The sequence below is a fragment of the Mizuhopecten yessoensis genome, unplaced genomic scaffold (assembly GCF_002113885.1).
Source record: "Mizuhopecten yessoensis strain PY_sf001 unplaced genomic scaffold, ASM211388v2 scaffold1011, whole genome shotgun sequence".
In the NCBI taxonomy this organism is placed as follows: domain Eukaryota; kingdom Metazoa; phylum Mollusca; class Bivalvia; order Pectinida; family Pectinidae; genus Mizuhopecten; species Mizuhopecten yessoensis.
Genome location: NW_018403833.1, coordinates 217,520 through 236,983, shown reverse-complemented (window position 1 = coordinate 236,983; position 19,464 = coordinate 217,520). Strand labels below are relative to the sequence as shown.

Genomic DNA, 19,464 nt, shown 5'->3' with positions numbered 1-19,464 from the left:
GCTGTACTAGATACACATCAACTGCTGATAGAATTTCCCAGCTATTTCTGTGTTAGTGAAAAAAGGCTCAGGATAATTGTTTTTGCAGTCGATTGTCTTGAATAACCTCTAGTTATTAACTTGGGTATAACATTAGATACAGACATGGTCGGGCAGATTATAGCATCTAATCATCTAACATCTAACTATGAAAAAAGAAAATAGGCCTTACCCTCTTAAGAAATCAAAAGGAGTTTTTGTACCCTAATTTTATGGATCATTTTGCAGCTAGCTTTGCTGAGAAATTAACTGAAGAGAAAGATACAGGGGATGATGAACATAGCAAAATAAAATAAAACTTTAAGGGAGATAACTTTACGGGGTAGGATAACTCTATAAGGGAGATAACTATACAAGCGAGGATTATATCTACAGGAGAGACTTTAGGGGGTAGGATAACTCTATAAGGGAGATAAATATACAAGCGAAGATTATATCTACAGGAGAGACTTTAGGGGGTAGGATATCTCTATAAGGGAGATAACTATACAAGCGAGGATTATATCTACAGGAGAGACTTTCGGGGGTAGGATAACTCTATAAGGGAGATAACTATACAAGCGAGGATTATATCTACAGGAGAGACTTTAGGGGGTAGGATATCTCTATAAGGGAGATAACTATACAAGCGAGGATTATATCTACAGGAGAGACTTTCGGGGGTAGGATAACTCTATAAGGGAGATAACTATACAAGCGAGGATTATATCTACAGGAGAGACTTTAGGGGGTAGGATATCTCTATAAGGGAGATAACTATACAAGCGAGGATTATATCTACAGGAGAGACTTTAGGGGGTAGGATAACTCTATAAGGGAGATAACTATACAAGCGAAGATTATATCTACAGGAGAGACTTTAGGGGGTAGGATATCTCTATAAGGGAGATAACTATACAAGCGAGGATTATATCTACAGGAGAGACTTTCGGGGGTAGGATAACTCTATAAGGGAGATAACTATACAAGCGAGGATTATATCTACAGGAGAGACTTTAGGGGGTAGGATATCTCTATAAGGGAGATAACTATATACAAGCAAGGATAAATCTACAGGAGAGACTTTAGGGGGTAGGATATCTCTATAAGGGAGATAACTATACAAGCGAGTAGTATATCTACAGGAGAGACTTTAGGGGGTAGGATATCTCTATAAGGGAGATAACTATACAAGCGAGGATAAATCTACAGGAGAGGATACTCTGTAAGGGAGGTAACTCTAATATATAGGATACTTCTTATAGAATAACTCTTCAGGGGATAATGACATTACAAGGGAAGATAACTCTACAGAAGAGATGATGTATCAATAAATTGGGAGTTACAAAATACTTATATTCCCTGCTAAGATATGCAGTATAATAGTTTGATTTAGTCACTTGGGATTAAAGATTCTTATACTGATAGAAATATTAATTACAGCCCCTTTTTATAAACACTGCCAGTGCTGATGTTATAGGTTGATTTTTATTCATGATCACCTGGTACGTTATCATCAAGGGACTTGATTCTTACCGGCCCAACAACAGTTAATGGATTTTTCTGTGAGAGATACTGATAGACTTCGATATTCTACATCTAGGTATTGTGAATTCCAGCCAACTTGAACATTTTATTATGCATGCCAGTTGCTATTGATTGCGATTTTACTATTTCCTACATCAATGAAGTATCCATAAGCATTGTGATGTATTGTCACGCAAGCCTGTGAGCAGGTCCTTTTAAGTGGCGTTCACATAGAGAGCTGGACGTTAGACCTGCATGTTGTACACGCTCAGGTGTTTTTCTCATCGGTGATGGTAGGAAATCGTAGAAGTTAACTAGGCTTTAGTGATATCGCTAATGGTTTTTCCTAATATCTGTCCGACATGAATCCCAGTTGCGTTTGTAACTAACTTGCAAATTTGGTCATAGTTTTATCTTTGCAAAAAAGCTAGCATGAAATTGGCTTCAAATGATTAAAAAAGTGACACTTGAAAGTGATCAGCGCGCTGCACTGCAAACATACATTTCGCAGTTTAGATCGATAAGTTTTGAGTCCAAATTACATTTTCACACACCAAAATCATCAACGCAATAGACATTTGGAACATTTCATATGCAATAGATATTGGCTGGGTTGGATGTGTTCTGTACAATGAATGGGTGTTGTATATGTTTTTGTAGCAAATTTCTTTAAATGTCATGCGAATAGCATTTCAATCCAACTGCATATTGATCGGAATTATTTCCTCGCTCGCCATCAATAGGTTTCGAGGGTCCCATTTTGCTTTTATAATGCCAGATTTTGTCAGACAGATGGTAGCATTATAAAAATGGTCGGAAGTAGATGTAGGATAACGTTGCCATCTGGTATTGGTGCTACACACATATCCTCATTGAAATGTGGGGTAATTTCTAAAGGTGTTTTTGAGGATTTTCTCAAAAGAAAACAGCCTTGATTCTGTTATATGTTGGCTGTGGTGTACTGAAATTAATGCAACATTCATATTTGAATATCTACAATAAACAACAAGGGAATACAGAAGTTTTAACAAAAACATTATTCAAATTTAAAAACGATAAAACTAGAGCAAAATATTAACAAAGGAAAGATTTACATGGAGACCCCTGATATATAATGACACAATAACTGCACTCATATCTAAGAGGTCTGACGCAGCAAATGGCTGAAGAAGAAGAAACAGAAATTTTCCTGTGTTATGTACAGTATAATATGAAATGTTCGTTATGTTTGAACTTTTGTTGTTTTTGTGGTTGCTATGGAACCACGAATATAAATACAGCGAATATTTCTACTACTCTATAGAATGTACACAAGGACAATCATTTGAAAATTATTTGAGTTTTAAGTTATTGTAGTTCTAAAATGTACACATTTTCAAGTCAAATTTACAATTCCCGATTCCATCAGACCGTGTTCCTATTCTAGTTTATATACAGATTTCACAGACAAGATTATGAACTTTGAATTGAGAGGTTTGATTGTGTAAACTTTGACCTTCAGATCCTGGATGATGGTGGAGATGCAACCCACTTGATGCTGAAGCGCTATCCGGCCATGTTCAACATGATCAAGGGTATCGTGGAGGAGAGCGTGACCGGTGTCCATCGTCTGTACCAACTGTCCAAGTCGGGTAAACTGACCGTCCCCGCAATGAATGTCAACGACTCAGTCACCAAGGTCAGTCAAGGCATCACTTTATCACCAAGGTCAAGGTTTTTCTATATATAGCCAAGGCCTGTCACACCTTGTTTCCATAACCAAGGTCATTAGGTACATTACCTTTCCTTCAAGGTCAATCATTGTATTTCTTTATCATCAAGGTCAGTCAGTACATTTCCTTTGTTATTAAGGGCAATGGGTACATTTCTTTCATTACCAGCATTAATTAATAGATTAATAATTTATACCTTCCTGAAGTTTACTGCTATGGGCGGGAGATTGGTTTCTTAAATCATTGATTTAAGTATGTGCATAATACACTAATTTACCCTACTCACAACTTTTACTGAAATCCTTTTGTTCCTGTTAATGTTTATTCAGATAATTTGAAGTTAAATAAATTTGCTATCAATTTACTATACAATGAATTACATGTTATATTGATAATGATGTATATATATTATATATCATTTCATTCTTCAAATTAAGATAATGGCATTAGTATTGAATATTAATGAAAACTTGTTCAGATAACTCTAGGGATTTTAAATTGTCCATTTACATTATGTAATTACTAAAAAACTAAAATGACACTAGATTTTGTAAAATTTATTTTTCCATTGCAGACCAAATTTGACAATCTGTACAGCTGTAGAGAATCCATCCTTGATGCGTAAGTATTTTGTGTAGAGCATTTTTTAACTGACAGCCAGAGTTACTTCCCTTCAATGTTACGTGACCTACATGTAAACTAGTTTAAATGATTCTTTTGAATCCCTGTTTAATTAAGAAACTCAATAATTTTTTTTACATTGAAAAATGGATAGGAAATTATGTGTTAAATTGAACAACCACTACCTAAAACAAAGACCATCAAAGTCTGTTATAACGAGCTTCCTTGTAGCTACAATATATATCCCCTTGTAGTTACAATATATCCCTTACACACCTGTAAAAGAGATGATGTGGGGACCACATTTGCACTGGGAGATATTTCTGTGGTATGTGATGGGAGCAGGCTATACACTGGAGGTGTCTGGCTGTACCGTACACAGCAGCATTGTAACATGTGTATACCTGAGATTTCCACCAAGGCATCTCTGTAAAATGGTAAACAGATAACTAGCGTCAGTGGCAGTAGATATGAAGGGTATAGGAAGGATAGCAAGGCCTGAAAAACGTGACAGTATGTACTTTATAAAGGTCACAGGAATGAATAGCACCGTAACATGTCTGTGTACCAGATGTAAGCTTCCTAGTGCTGCAGTGTTGAACAATCGCTTAACTGGCAATTACAGGATTCGTTATCGAGTTCTGATGTAGTTTCATCATTGTTTTGTAAGGAATGTGAAAATATTTAATCTTAATAATGATAAGATAAAATAGAAATAGTTTGGTAATAGAATATGAAGTAAATTTTTGAGACTTACAAAAAATGGTTATGATCAAAGTTTCCTGAACTTTTATTTGAATTTTCACTTATCAAAAAGAAGAATTGTACATGGCCTATAATTTCAGCCAATCGTTCCAATCGGTTATAAAAAAAATAGATTTTGTGAATAGCGAATTTATGTCGGAAGAACCATCATGATTAAGAAATAAATGGCTGCAACATTAGGTTTGTGATAAAATCTGGTTCAATTACAACTCAAGTTCAAACAATGTCTTTTTACTAAATTTACAAGTTGTTTGATTAATATGAGATTGACATTTGGTCAGAATTAGGTTCAATCTCAACTTCACATCAAATAGTACACCTAGTATATATGAACAACATACTACTGACACATATATAAGTAGAATGAATAAAAAAAAAGTTTGCAAGAAGTTTCTCAGACAATAGGTAAAATATTTGTGAAAATTAAGCAGATTACCATACTACCGGGGGTATTCCTGTAAAAACCTTTGAATTTGAAGTGATCATCAGTAAGAAGTACTCCATACTGTAGAATCAGCTCAATTCTATTTTCTTGTACCCTTCATAATACTGGACTCTCCTGAGATGAGTAAAAAGATCTTTGATTAAGAAGCTGATCATGAGATTGAGAAGTAGGTCAAGAAATTCATGAACCAGATTAAGAGATTAAAGATCCTCAAAGTTTACCAAAAAGTTACCGAGTTGATCTGTTGGGGGGGGGGGGGAGGAGGATTATTAACTATATCATGTATAATGAGGAATGTTTTGTAGACAAATTACCATCTGATAATTGACTCAGGGGAGATAACTGTCTGATAATGTGAGGATTTTGTCAATTTCAGACTAAAGAGGACAACCGATGTCATGTTTGGAGGGAAGCAAGTGGTTGTCTGTGGATATGGCGAGGTGAGTTGACAAGGTCATCAGGTCAAGGTCATTGGAAATTGTCAATGACATTGTCAAAGACAACAAAATGATTGACATGTAGATATGTGGGTATCGGATGAGAAATGTTTAAGTTGTTAGTATTTAAGGTCATGATAGGCGACTTGATGTACAGATAAATTATGACCTGCTTTACAAAATGTAGACCAGGAAATCTTCAATGTAGTTTAACTTCAATCTTTTGGCCTTTTCACCAAGGGCAAATTTATCATGACAGTGAATATTAGTACACAGCATACCATATAGTAATGACATGTGAAGGGCGAAATTAACACTGGACAAACATGGAATGGGTGAAGGGCCAATATTGGACTGGATGAAAGTGTCCTGGTATACAGTACTGGTCAGCCATTAGTAACAGTAAATAATAGCTTGTATTTAATACAGGGGTGGGTGAAGGGCCAATATTGGACGGGATGAAAGTGTCCTGGTATACAGTACTGGTCAGCTATTAGTAACAGTAAATAATAGCTTGTATTTAATACAGGGGTGGATGAAGGGCCAATATTGGACTGGATGAAAGTGTCCTGGTTTGCAGTACTGGTCAGCCATTAGTAACAGTAAATAATAGCTTGTATTTAATACAGGGGTGGGTGAAGGGCCAATATTGGACTGGATGAAAGTGTCTTGGTATACAGTACTGGTCAGCCATTAGTAACAGTAAATAATAGCTTGTATCTAATACAGGGGTGGGTGAAGGGCCAATATTGGACTGGATGAAAGTGTCTTGGAATACAGTACTGGTCATCCATTAGTAACAGTAAATAATAGCTTGTATCTAATACAGGGGTGGGTGAAGGGCCAATATCGGACTGGATGAAAGTGTCCTGGTTTACAGTACTGGTCGGCCATAAGTAACAGTAAATAATAGCTTGTATCTAATACAGGGGTTTGTGATAGTCATAGCTAGTAATTTGTGAAGCCACATTTTCTTCTAGGATCTCTGTAGTTTTAATGTTTAACTCATTCACCCCTGAAGGCACATTTGAACTCTTCCAATTCAAAGGTTGGAATAGTTCATTTTCAAATTTCAGTGGTGAATCAGTTAAATGTTTTACAAGTGTTCAAAGCATGAAAAAAAAAAAAAAGAAGATAATTAGCTTTAAATTTAGTCCGATTTCTTTGGTTTTCTGTCTGATGTGGTATTCAAATTAGTTGTACAGTATGTGTACAGCAAAAAGTGTACGGGTGACTGTCCTGAAAATTGACATTACACTGTCAACCTGGTATTGGTACAGGGTCTGTCTGTTCAACAAATAACATTCACATGTTTGAAGTATAGCCTTGTTCACAAGCACCAACTTTAATTCCTTGTTGTAACACAAATAATTTTAGTGTTACATTTCGTCTTATCTTTTGCATATCGCTCCAGGTTGGAAAAGGTTGTGCCTCGGCCCTGAAGGGACTCGGCTGTAGTGTGATGGTGACGGAGATTGACCCGATCTGTGCTCTCCAGGCATGGTAAGTCTAACTTCTGTATGCCTCAACATCCCAGCTCAATGGTCTGTCTCAGAACTCCAACTCTGTGTTCCATTTAAATAATCCAACTCAATGGTCCATATAAATAACTCAATGGTCCATATAACTAAACTCAGTGGTTAATATAGATAAACTCAATGGTCAATATAGATAAACTCAATGGTCCATATGAATAAACTCAATGGTCCATATGAATAAACTCAATGGTCAATATAGATAAACTCAATGGTCAATATAAATAAACTCAATGGTCAATATAGATAAACTCATGCAGTGGTCAATATAGATAAACTCAATGGTCCATATAAATAAACTCAATGGTCAATATAGATAAACTCAATGGTCCATATAAATAAACTCAATGGTCAATATAGATAAACTCAATGGTCCATATAAATAAACTCAATGGTCAATATAGATAAACTCAATGGTCCATATAAATAAACTCAATGGTCAATATAGATAAACTCAATGGTCCATATAAATAAACTCAATGGTCAATATAGATAAACTCAATGGTCCATATAAATAAACTCAATGGTCAATATAGATAAACTCAATGGTCCATATAAATAAACTCAATGGTCAATATAGATAAACTCAATGGTCAATATATATAAACTCATGCAGTGGTCAATATAGATAAACTCAATGGTCCATATGAATAAACTCAATGGTTAATATAATAAATTCAATGGTCCATCTGCAAAACACATATATTTCAATAAATAAAGATCAATGAAATGTTGGTGTTTTACAAAACAATAGAGTATAAAACTTTTTTCCCATGTTACTGACCCCAGCTTTTCGAAGAATGCTAAAAGAAATATATAATTTGTTAGACATTGTCTATAATGTATTTTTGCTTGGTCTGTTGACAGCATGGACGGTTTCCGCGTGGTGCGGCTTGACGAGGTTTGTCGACAAGTCGACATTCTCATTACTTGCTCAGGTAAGATTTCACTCCAGAAGATTAACTCATTCACCCCTGTAATTTCATAATGAACTATTCCAACCTTTGCATTGGAAGAGTTTAAATGTGTCTTCAGGGGTGAATGAGTTAAACAAGAAATCAAAAGTCATATAAAGGACATATCATGAAATTAGATCTTTTTAATGTGTTAACACAGATAACATGTTTTCATTTGCAATCTATTGATATTTTTCTATTCTAAATTTTATAGTTTTGTCGATATTTCTTCCTACATTGGACCCAAGGTCCCTTCAGTATAAATTCCAACAATCGTGCTGTTGTTATATTGACAACTATTCTACATTTTCCAGGAAATAAGAATGTAGTAACACGTACTTTCATGGATCGCATGAAGACTGGATGTATCGTGTGTAACATGGGACACTCCAACACAGAAATAGATGTGGTAGGTAGTAATGGAATTAACTCATTCATAATGAACTATTCCAACCTTTGAATTGGAAGGGTTCAAGTGTGTCTTCAGGGGTTAATGAGTGAACACACTGTATTTTACCGATGTTAAAGTGTTTCTAACCTACCTGTGAATTGGACATTATAAAGATAATGATACCTTATTTACATCTAGTCCAGTTATGTAGGATGTTGCCCTCAAGCTGATTAAAAAGCACAACCCTACAGACTGACTTGTGTTTCTAATTAGCACAATGATGATATTCTGTGAAGTCACAGGTGTAAAACCACATACATCTAGGCACCCTCAATTAATGAACGTAAGATGTGTACCACTCATGATCAGGATGTAGTCATTTTAAAGATTAAATAAAATTGAAATGAAAGTGTAAATCAAAATTCAAAATGATAATGCTTCTCAAATATGTCGCCTGAAATTCAAAAGAATGTTTTGAAAATTAGATCAGTATTAATGAAACGTTCATTGTTAGGGTTGAAAACAGACATCTGAAGATAAGGAAGGTTTAAACACTTTTGTATATAATATATTCTTAGATGTTTCGATTAAAACAAAATGAATTAATGTTTCAGGGAAGTCTGAGAACCCCGGATCTAACCTGGGAGAAAGTCAGGTCACAGGTCGATCACATCATCTGGCCTGACGGCAAGAGAATTATCCTACTGGCTGAGGTATGGGGCCCTGCATTGTCTGTCACCTGTACCAAGCAGCTGATGGGCCGTTATCTTTTGTCTCCACACCACACATAGACACATTATATGTTGGTGTAGATAATTCACTAGTATCGATTTATTGATAATATATAGCTAAGCACATCTGTCTTTGAGTATCAGAACTTATTCTTTTAGGATAACTTTTATCAGAAAGTCATTTTGGTTAACTTGAACCTTTGGAATCACTTTGTTTTACATCATTTAGAGTTTATCGGGATTTTGATAAAATGATAGGTTGTTTAAACTAATTATGATATGTAAATTAAGCCAAGAAGAAGTTAAAACTTAATTACAACTTGATCTGGCTACAAATTGAAGTCTGATTATCTGAGGGGTCAAGTTTTACTTCCCATGAAATTTCTTTTCGATTTATATCAATTTTTTTGCTGACACCAAAATAGACTCATTGTTTCACAGTGTGTAAATATTCTATAAACTAAATAGTTATGTATATTGTTATCGTTTGTGTTTAGAGTCGCCTGTATATTGTTATCGTTTGTGTTTAGGGTCGCCTGTATATTGTTATCGTTTGTGTTTAGGGTCGCCTGTGTATTGTTATCGTTTGTGTTTAGGGTCGCCTGTATATTGTTATCGCTTGTGTTTAGGGTCGCCTGTATATTGTTGTCGTTTGTGTTTAGGGTCGCCTGTATATTGTTATCGTTTGTGTTTAGGGTCGCCTGTATACTGTTATCGTTTGTGTTTAGGGTCGCCTGGTGAATCTCAGCTGCTCCAGTGTACCCTCTTTTGTGGTGTCCATCACCGCTGGCACTCAGGTGAGTTAATGAGGTAGTGGCCAGGTGTGTTACCAGGCCCAGTGCCAGCTCTATCTTGTAGCTCTCTATAACATCAAAGATTGCTATGGTCAAGTGTTAAGGGAAATGAAATCAAACTAAAATTTAGGACTTGATGACTAAATGTGATTTTATCCATGGTTGAATTTTTTGATACCATACCGTACCTTGGGGTGTATGGATGGATTAAATTAAACTCACTGTCTCACTAATGTCTCTTGTTTGATACTATACCGTACCTTGGGGTGTATGGATGGATTACATTAAACTCCCTGTCTCACTAATGTCTCTTGTTTGATACCATACCGGACCTTGGGGTGTATGGCTGGATTAAATTAAACTCCCTGTCTCACTAGTGTCTCTTGTTTGATACCATACCGTACCTGGGGGTGTATGGATGGATTAAATTAAACGCCCTGTTTCACTAATGTCTCTTGTTTGATACCATACCGATCCTTGGGGTGTATGGATGGATTAAATTAAACTCCCTGTCTCACTAATGTCTCTTGTTTGATTTTCAATCCATCTCACCTATAATTTGGTCATCCTTTATTTAAGTAACTGAGCCACCTGTATGTGTTGTATTTCAGGCCCTAGCTCTGATAGAGCTATACAATGCTCCTGCTGGCAGATACAAGCAAGATGTCTACCTCTTACCAAAGAAAATGGGTAAGTTCAGGGATCAGGTTCATTGCAGTGATCTGCCTTCCATTCCTGATATTGAATATCTTTAAGATTTTGTGGGTTGTTGGGTCTCTAAAAGGTGCCCCCCACCCCTCCCCTACATACAATTCTGGAAAATCTGTAAAGGGTTCATCACTATCATCTATAGTTGTAAGATTCTATCATGCATATTGTTTCAACAAACGATTTTTTTTCCAAGAGGGCCCACATGTAGTATATGTTAGCTGAGTTGGGAGAATTTCAAGTTTAGCCACTGGCTTATAGTTCTAGCTTTCTTTTATTTGCAACATAAAATGTATCCTGATAGAGCAATACTGATACAATATTTGCTTTATCAATGAATTACTGGTATATTAGCCCAAAAAATATTTACATATTTCTAAATTTTAATAAATTTCTGTTTTGGTGTTTACAGATGAATATGTGGCCAGTCTCCATTTACCTACGTTTGATGCTCACCTGACGGAACTCAATGATGAACAAGCAAAGTATCTGGGACTCAACAAGACCGGACCATTCAAGCCAAACTACTACAGGTACTGACAGCTGGTCAAGCTGGCCATTCAGGGGATCAAGGACAAGACAATAGCTTGTAACCAATATCAAAAGCCTTAAAAAGTCATCAGTGGTTTCCCATAGCTTCAATCCTAAATATAATTTTTCTGCTTTTTCATAACCTGGCAGTTTTGCCACTCTGCAGGGATATTTGGGTTTTTTCCACATGACCATAATTACCAAATGTTCGTCGAAAAATCTGCTTTGTGGTTTTCTTAAGAGAAAAATGGACAGTAATAAACTCGAAATTGATAAAGTCTGAAATTATGCATACCAGGTAAATATTATCTGAAACATCTCTCTTGAAATTGAAAGTATTTTTTATAAAATGCTGTTATTCCCCCTTTGGTTTTAATCCCTGTAAATGCTGTAGCCAATATGTACATAACATTTTTACCGACAAACTTTTCAGACTGAAAGAAGGGAGATAACTCATAAATTAAACAGAAATTTTAGAAACCAGAAGTTCAACATCAAATAGCTGGTGATAATTATAATGCAATTTTACAAGTCTGATTAAAACCTTTCCATGATATGGTTCATTCATTCCGGGACGCTTTAGATCACGGAAAATTTGATGGTCTACACATGAGGTACGACACGAGACATACCAGCAGTGTATCCACCAGTGCCCCCAACATATGTATATATATAAATGTTTGTTATACTGCATCCTCAAAAGATATATCTGACTATATATCAACTTTGCATGGTGCTACAACCCATCATCTTGAACTTTAACCTAGTGACACCATATACCAGACAAGCTGTTATTGTCAAAGTACAGCGGGATATGTATTAAAACTAGGGATGTACACTTATGTAGCTCAAAGTCTGTGTAGTGTTGTTATCAGATGCCTCCTTGATGGGAATGAAGTCTTGATTTGATATGTAAGGATACGCTGGGCAATTCAGTACTGGAATACTAAATTGGAATACCAATATTTTACTGTACTAATATTAAATATCAGTATTTTCATCTGGTCCACCTTAAAAAATTGGTCACACTGAAGTCTTGTTTCCCATATCTGTGCTGAGTATTCAGAATATACCTGTCTATAAACTACAGGTGTGCAGAGGTTTATGAAGGACACACCCACCTACATTTTTACACAATTGTAATTAGTTATATTTTTTATTGGTTATAAGTTTAAACAAAACATCCACCAGCATGTAAGGTAATATAACTACCAGGACCCATGCATTCTATTGTTTAACTTATGCTACTAAGTTGTGCCTATTTAATTATATATTAAGGTTGTATGCCACCTTACACATTATGACCGATTTATTGGAGTTATTTCCCCCTTTTTAATTAGATCCTGTTCTTAATGAGAATCCCCTGAGTGTTATCTATGCATGTGTCATCTTGTACCTTTCAAGTGTCATCTATAAATTGGTCAAGGCTGTAATAGAACACGTTCAGGAACATTTATTTAACATGCTTCTCTGCATCTCAAAACTTCTTTCTTAAACAGGTGATTTTATAGTATTAGGTCACCTACATCTTGAAACCCGAACAGTGTTTTAGATAAAACCATGAATGAACTTTGGGATTCTCAGAAATTCTAAATCTGCAAATAGATTTCTAGTACAAACTTACTTCTAACTTATATAAAATGGATTACAGTAAACATATACAGTACATATACATCTTAAAATGAAAAGGGTCTAAACTGGACAACACACAGAATAGTTTATTCTGTTGAAACAGACAGCAGTTTAGATTACAGTGTACTTTCTACAATTGATAAAAAAAGTTGTCAAAAAGCTGATTAAGTTTAACATGGCTGAGGGGGAAATGAACATCTTACAGACATTTTTGACTGTTTTGTTTTAATGATGCAAGGCTTTGTAATTATTTGTATTGTCTGCTTCTAAACTTCATCTTTGATGTTTGTTACAGATACTGAAAACCTACGCAACATCATCACCATTCCACGACTCCAGGACAACCCGTCACGATCACACAACAGGAAGTGGGCATTCCAAGTAACCATGACAACAGTGATGCAAGGAAATCACCAGTTACTGTCGTCATGGTTACGCTGTAATTGTTAGGATAACTCGCACAGAAAGAGCCTGTTAATAGGGATTTTTAATGATGAACATGATTTCAAATAATGATGTTGATTTTGTTTATGATAATTCAAATAAATTATCAAAGTTGTCTGCCGTATAATGAAATGTTATAATCAAGCATACTTGTAATGTTTTACCTGAAATTTAATATGAAATTATGAGAGTTGATATCTGTAAGGTGTCTATACATTTTATTGCAATTTCTTTGAAAAAAATTGTTGAAATTTAAAGAATGTCCGTAATAATACGTTGCAAACCCATAAGAATGTTCTGTACAATCAGACTTGTTAAATATTAAAATAATTTCAGATCAAAACTCTCATGATAATCATCCGGGTTCAACTGTATCAGTAGATCTTTGATATGAAATTTTGAGTACCATTGTGAAAGTAAATGAAGTTTATGTTACGGTAAAAACCACCATTTTTTGTGCTTCAACTTCTCTTACATAGATTGTAGCTTTAAATTATCAGCAAAAATTATTATATATGTTAAAATTATATCTTATTAGGTGATGGATTAATATGTTGTTCTGTAAATAAAAAACATGTTTTTACATAAGAGAGGAAGCCCACAGCTGTATATATACAACTTAGTTATGAGATGGGCTATGCAGAATTTTAACCTTTTTTTTTTTATAGTCCGTTCAGATTTTACGACACTGACAATCTGTCTGATGTTGCTTTGTTTATACATAGTCAATCAAACACTTCAATTTGCGGCATTAAATTAAATTATTATGAAAGAGTTTACGTAATCGAACAGGCATTTAGAATTTTTTGTGAATATCAAAAATACTCTAATAATAAAGCACGTTTAATAAAGCACTGCATATCATCTGTCAAAGTTTGTTGGACAATTTGAGAGAATTAACTTCAGAAATTTCCAAATGCACATAGATTTAATGTTTGTTGACCTGTGTTTCACTGTTCACTGTCATATTTTCATTTGTACAGATGACTGATACGTACAGGTAATGTAATAGTGAACCAACATTTGTGGAACCTTTTAGATTTTTGTGCAAACTATCATATATGCCTATTCCGTCTTTGCGTATTGCAGAGTTATCTGCTCTTGTGAGCAGGTATTGATTGTTACCTCATTGGTGTGTGTGAGAAAATTACGTCGTTTTCTCAAAAATTGATGACGTCACTCTCACAAACAAATGACGTAACAATCAATACCTGCTCACAAGACCAGATAACTCTGCAATCCGAAAAGTATTATGGAATACACTGTTGTGTATAAAGTGTCATAAATTAAGGGGGGAAACAAATTCCAAAACAGAAAATAAATTCTTAAACAGTTCTACCACCATATGCATGTATATCAATTTTTTCTGTTAATGGAACCCCATTTTGTTTATTTCAAAGATTAAAACAAAATATTGTGTGGGGTCAAACTTTTGATTTTACTTGCATCAACTAATGAAGACGTATCAATTTATCCAAAGTTATTTTCATATCAATGGTATTACAAAAAAGAACAATTTGTAAAAAGTTCTTTGACTTCTACTCAATACATTAGGTATTGAGTAACTCAACAGGCTTAGGATGTTTGTCTGTTTCTTTCCATGACTAGGTGCTAGAGGTGCGAGGGAGATTTGTGATAAAATATTGATGTATAAATTTGTTGAAATTCATTGATTTTTAAAATTACCTTAGTGTATTACTTTGTGCTAGGTCTGTTGTAGATTGTCATTCACGTCAGTGTGTTTAATATTACTGTGGATTGAATCAATACTGAAAGTTCGTTACTTGTTCTGATTATGAGAGAAATTTTTTGACTGCTTTCATATATGATGTAGCTCTATTACCTTTGTCTATTGGTAGGAACAAAATATTAAGCAAAATTAAGTAAATTGAAACTGCAAAAATTTACTGCAGTCTTCACAGTTATTTAAGTACTGGCAAAACCAATCCCATGAAAAATAATGAAAAAAGGGGTTTATTACTATTCATTAACTCATTCACCCCTGAAATTCATAATGCGCTGTCACAACCTTTGAATTGTAAGACTACGAATGTAGCTTCAGGGGTGAATGAGTTAATCAATATATCAATCCAGAGTTGTTCCCCTTGAATAAGAAAGACTAATTGTTGAGAGACAGGAGAGAGTCCTAGCGTTACATTTATTTTGAGGTTGTAATCATTTATAAAAAAAATCACAATGGATTAATTCTTCAGTGTCCACATGAGATATTCTAAAATGTTTCCTTCATCTTTCTTTGTTAATATACTTTGTTTTTGGATCATTTTAACTGGAGATTGTAAATTTGAATTCTGCTTGTATTCATATAATATTACTGATAACACTTGAAAAAAATCAGAATGAATTTTGATTGATGTGTGATTCTAGCATTGGTACACCTGTTAAGAAAAAATGTTTGATTTATATTCAAAGCTTCGAGTATAGTGGAAATCTCAGGTTTAAACAAAGAATTATGTCAATATTAAGTACAAATTATATTTATTGCTTATTTAAAAAGAATAAAACAATTGTATAAAAATTGATGAATATGTACATTTTGTAAATGTTTCAGAACCCGAGATTGGCTGGAATTTTCAAGATAAAAATTATATACTTATATGTATATATATGTACTGCGTTTAGTTTACCTGTAAATAGTGATGAGATATGATTACCTATGGTAGTTCTAGCGTTGTACTCAAGAGAAATCTTCATGCTAGCATGTTGAGATGTGTTTGTTTTAAATGCCTCATTATATATCTAGTATTTGAAAGTAGGGCGTCAAGATGTCGTGACTGTTTTAAACTTTATTATTCCAGCAAAAAAGTACAACTGATATTCTTGTACATGAGTTCTGGGAACAATACATGTGTACTTGGAACTACAGTCTTTATGTGATTCATATATACATGTATGTGTGTGTACTAAGAATTATATTGATTTTGTTGTATAAGGTACATGACTTTATGTACTAGGAACTTTGCTTGTATACTAAGAACAGACCCTAAACGGGGCAAGGAGCACTGCAAGGCAGCTAGCCACTGGTCCATCTCTTTAGAAGTCGGCGCTCCTGCCCCTAACAACTTTTGAGAACTAAAAAAGTGCCGAAATGTTTTCATTTGTACAAACTTTGATTAAGTACCCTTTCTGATGCCCTTCTCAAAAAATTGAGATTGTTTCAGTGTGTGGATGTGTGCGTGTGGCCAAAAGGATGGTACAACATGGCAATATTGCATACTTGCATCAGATTTATGCTAGACCAATGTCGTTGTCTTTTGTCTTCTATGTGATTAGAACAGCCTGTATTTTAACCTTTTTTTTTTAATGTGTTGACAAGGAACTGCAGGCAGAGAAAATTAAAGTCTACACAATTGAACACATTACTGGACCACCATGCTTTGATCCTTACTCAACTAACTTGGTGCAGCTCGGTCACTTAACAGGAAAAGTAGTGAACCAATTAAATGGCCAGTTAAGTCTTATTTATCCAATCTGTTATTGTTAACAAATTTATTTTTGACATTCAAGAATATGAGATATTTAAAGGTATAATATCATACACCCCTCCCACACATTATACAGGCAATCAAAGGATCTTCAGTTGAGCTTTCAAAGTTCACATTGAGGTTGCCGAGTTCAGATTGAGGTTGCCATCATTTATGGTTGATTACATGTCTGTGTTGACAAACTGTAGGCAACCTTTTTATGTTGGTACTTATACCTTAATATTGTAATTTTTTGTTATAGATTTTCTGAGCTATAAATTTACTTTGTTAATTGCATTTAACTTCCCAACAGCCATGTTAGTTATCCTTTTACAAAGCCAATCGGGCAAAAAGATACATCACCTGTAAAAATCTGGTAGTTATAGGTTTGTCAACCATCATTTTTTCTTGTCACTCGAGTGTTATTTTTCCATTGTTTTTTATTCAACAGAATGTTTAAACTTTGTTATTTAGGTGAACATCTCTTAATGCAGATGTCATCACTGAATTCAAACTTGGATTCAAACCGAAGATTTGTTTTAATAGCAACACGATTCAACTTTATCGGACATAACTACATTGGATGTATATTGAGCCAATCAGTGATTTGTTACATTGAATTTGATTGGTTCCTATTTCTACTAGTCACAGATCATGACCTATGGATGTGGTCGTTTCATATGTACTCGTTTTGGAGGCTACTTAAGAATCATCACTTGTTTGGTCTGTCCAAATTGAGGAATACTTTCATAAAAATATGGAAAGAATAAAAAAAATCTTAGCAATAAAGTCTGTTTTTGTTTTGATTTTAAATATATGTGCATAGATGAGTGTTAACCATATTAGTTAGATTAACTGTCTAATTCAACATCATATTGGACTCGCCATATTGGTTAGATTAACTGTCTAATTCACCTCCCTGTTGGCAAACCATATTGGTTAGATTAACTGTCTAATTCACCTCCCTGTTGAACACACCGTATTGGTTAGATGCACTGTCTAATTTACCCCCTGTGGACACACCATATTGGTTAGAATAGCTGTCTAATTCATCCCCCTGTGGACACACCATATTGGTTAGATTAACTGTCTTATTCATCCCCCTGTGGACACACCATATTGGTTAGATTAACTTCTAATTCAATCCCCTGTGGACACACCATATTTGTTAGATTAACTTTTAATTCACCTCCCTGTTAAACACACCATATTGGTTAGATGCACCGTCTAATTTACCCCCTGTGGACCCACCATATTGGTTAGATTAACTCTAATTCAACCCCCTATAGGACAAACCATATTTGTTAGATTAACTGTCTAATTCCCCTCCCTGTTGAACACACCATATTGGTTAGATGCACTGTCTAATTCCCCTCCCTGTTGAACACACCGTATTGGTTAGATGCACTGTCTAATTCCCCTCCCTGTTGAACACACCGTATTGGTTAGATGCACTGTCTAATTCCCCTCCCTGTTGAACACACCGTATTGGTTAGATGCACTGTCTAATTCCCCTCCCTGTTGAACACACCATATTAGTGAGATTTACTGTCTAATTTACCCCCTGTAGACACACCCTATTGGTTAGATTATCTATTTAATTCACCCCCCCCCCTGGGGACACACCGAATTGGTTAGATTTACTGTCTAATTCGACCCCCTGTGGACACACTATATTGGTTAGACTAACTGCCTAATTCAACACCCTGTGGACACACCATATTGCTTAGAATAGCTGTCTAATTCAACCCCCTGTTGGACTCGCCGTATTGGTTAGATGTACTGTCTAATTTACCCCCTGTAGACACACCCTATTGGTTAGATTATCTATTTAATTCACCCCCCCCCCTGTGGACACACCGTATTGGTTAGATTTACTGTCTAATTCGACCCCCTGTGGACACACTATATTGGTTAGATTATCCATTTAATTCACACACCCCTGTGGACACACCATATTGGTTAGACTAACTTTCTAATTTACCCCCTGTGGACACACCGTATTGGTTAGATTTACTGTCTAATTCAACCCCCTGTGGACACACTATATTGGTTAGATTATCTATTTAATTCACACACCCCTGTGGACACACCATATTGGTTAGATTAACTGTCTAATTTACCCCCTGTGGACACACCATATTTGTTAGATTAACTGTCTAATTCAACACCCTGTTGGACTCGCCGTATTGGTTAGATGAACTGTCTAATTCAATACCCTGTGGACACACTATATTGGTTAGACTAACTGCCTAATTCAACACCCTGTGGACACACCATATTGGTTAGACTAACTTTCTAATTTACCCCCTGTGGACACACCATATTTGTTAGATTAACTGTCTAATTCAACACCCTGTTGGACTCGCCGTATTGGTTAGATGAACTGTCTAATTCAATACCCTGTGGACACACTATATTGGTTAGACTAACTGCCTAATTCAACACCCTGTGGACACACCATATTGGTTAGACTAACTTTCTAATTTACCCCCTGTGGACACACCATATTTGTTAGATTAACTGTCTAATTCAACACCCTGTTGGACTCGCCGTATTGGTTAGATGAACTGTCTAATTCAATACCCTGTGGACACACTATATTGGTTAGACTAACTGCCTAATTCAACACCCTGTGGACACACCATATTGGTTAGACTAACTTTCTAATTTACCCCCTGTGGACACACCATATTTGTTAGATTAACTGTCTAATTCAACACCCTGTTGGACTC

At 35.2% G+C, this 19,464-nt stretch overlaps 1 protein-coding gene across 5 annotated transcripts in view; it reads left to right on the top strand.

The window, feature by feature from the left end:
- Window positions 1-17,511, top strand: part of LOC110456192 (S-adenosylhomocysteine hydrolase-like protein 1) — a 115,879-nt gene extending 98,368 nt beyond the window's left edge. For all 5 annotated transcript variants that reach the window (XM_021506787.1, XM_021506781.1, XM_021506806.1 and 2 more), the window contains 11 exons: window positions 3,047-3,223; window positions 3,832-3,878; window positions 5,465-5,528; window positions 6,940-7,028; window positions 7,928-7,998; window positions 8,331-8,425; window positions 9,022-9,120; window positions 9,867-9,935; window positions 10,544-10,622; window positions 11,053-11,173; window positions 13,099-17,511. In XM_021506787.1, coding sequence (XP_021362462.1) covers window positions 3,047-3,223; window positions 3,832-3,878; window positions 5,465-5,528; window positions 6,940-7,028; window positions 7,928-7,998; window positions 8,331-8,425; window positions 9,022-9,120; window positions 9,867-9,935; window positions 10,544-10,622; window positions 11,053-11,173; window positions 13,099-13,105 — 918 coding nt within the window. In that variant the 3' untranslated portion in view covers window positions 13,106-17,511. The remainder of the gene's footprint in view (window positions 1-3,046; window positions 3,224-3,831; window positions 3,879-5,464; window positions 5,529-6,939; window positions 7,029-7,927; window positions 7,999-8,330; window positions 8,426-9,021; window positions 9,121-9,866; window positions 9,936-10,543; window positions 10,623-11,052; window positions 11,174-13,098) is intronic.
- Window positions 17,512-19,464: the final 1,953 nt, after the last annotated feature.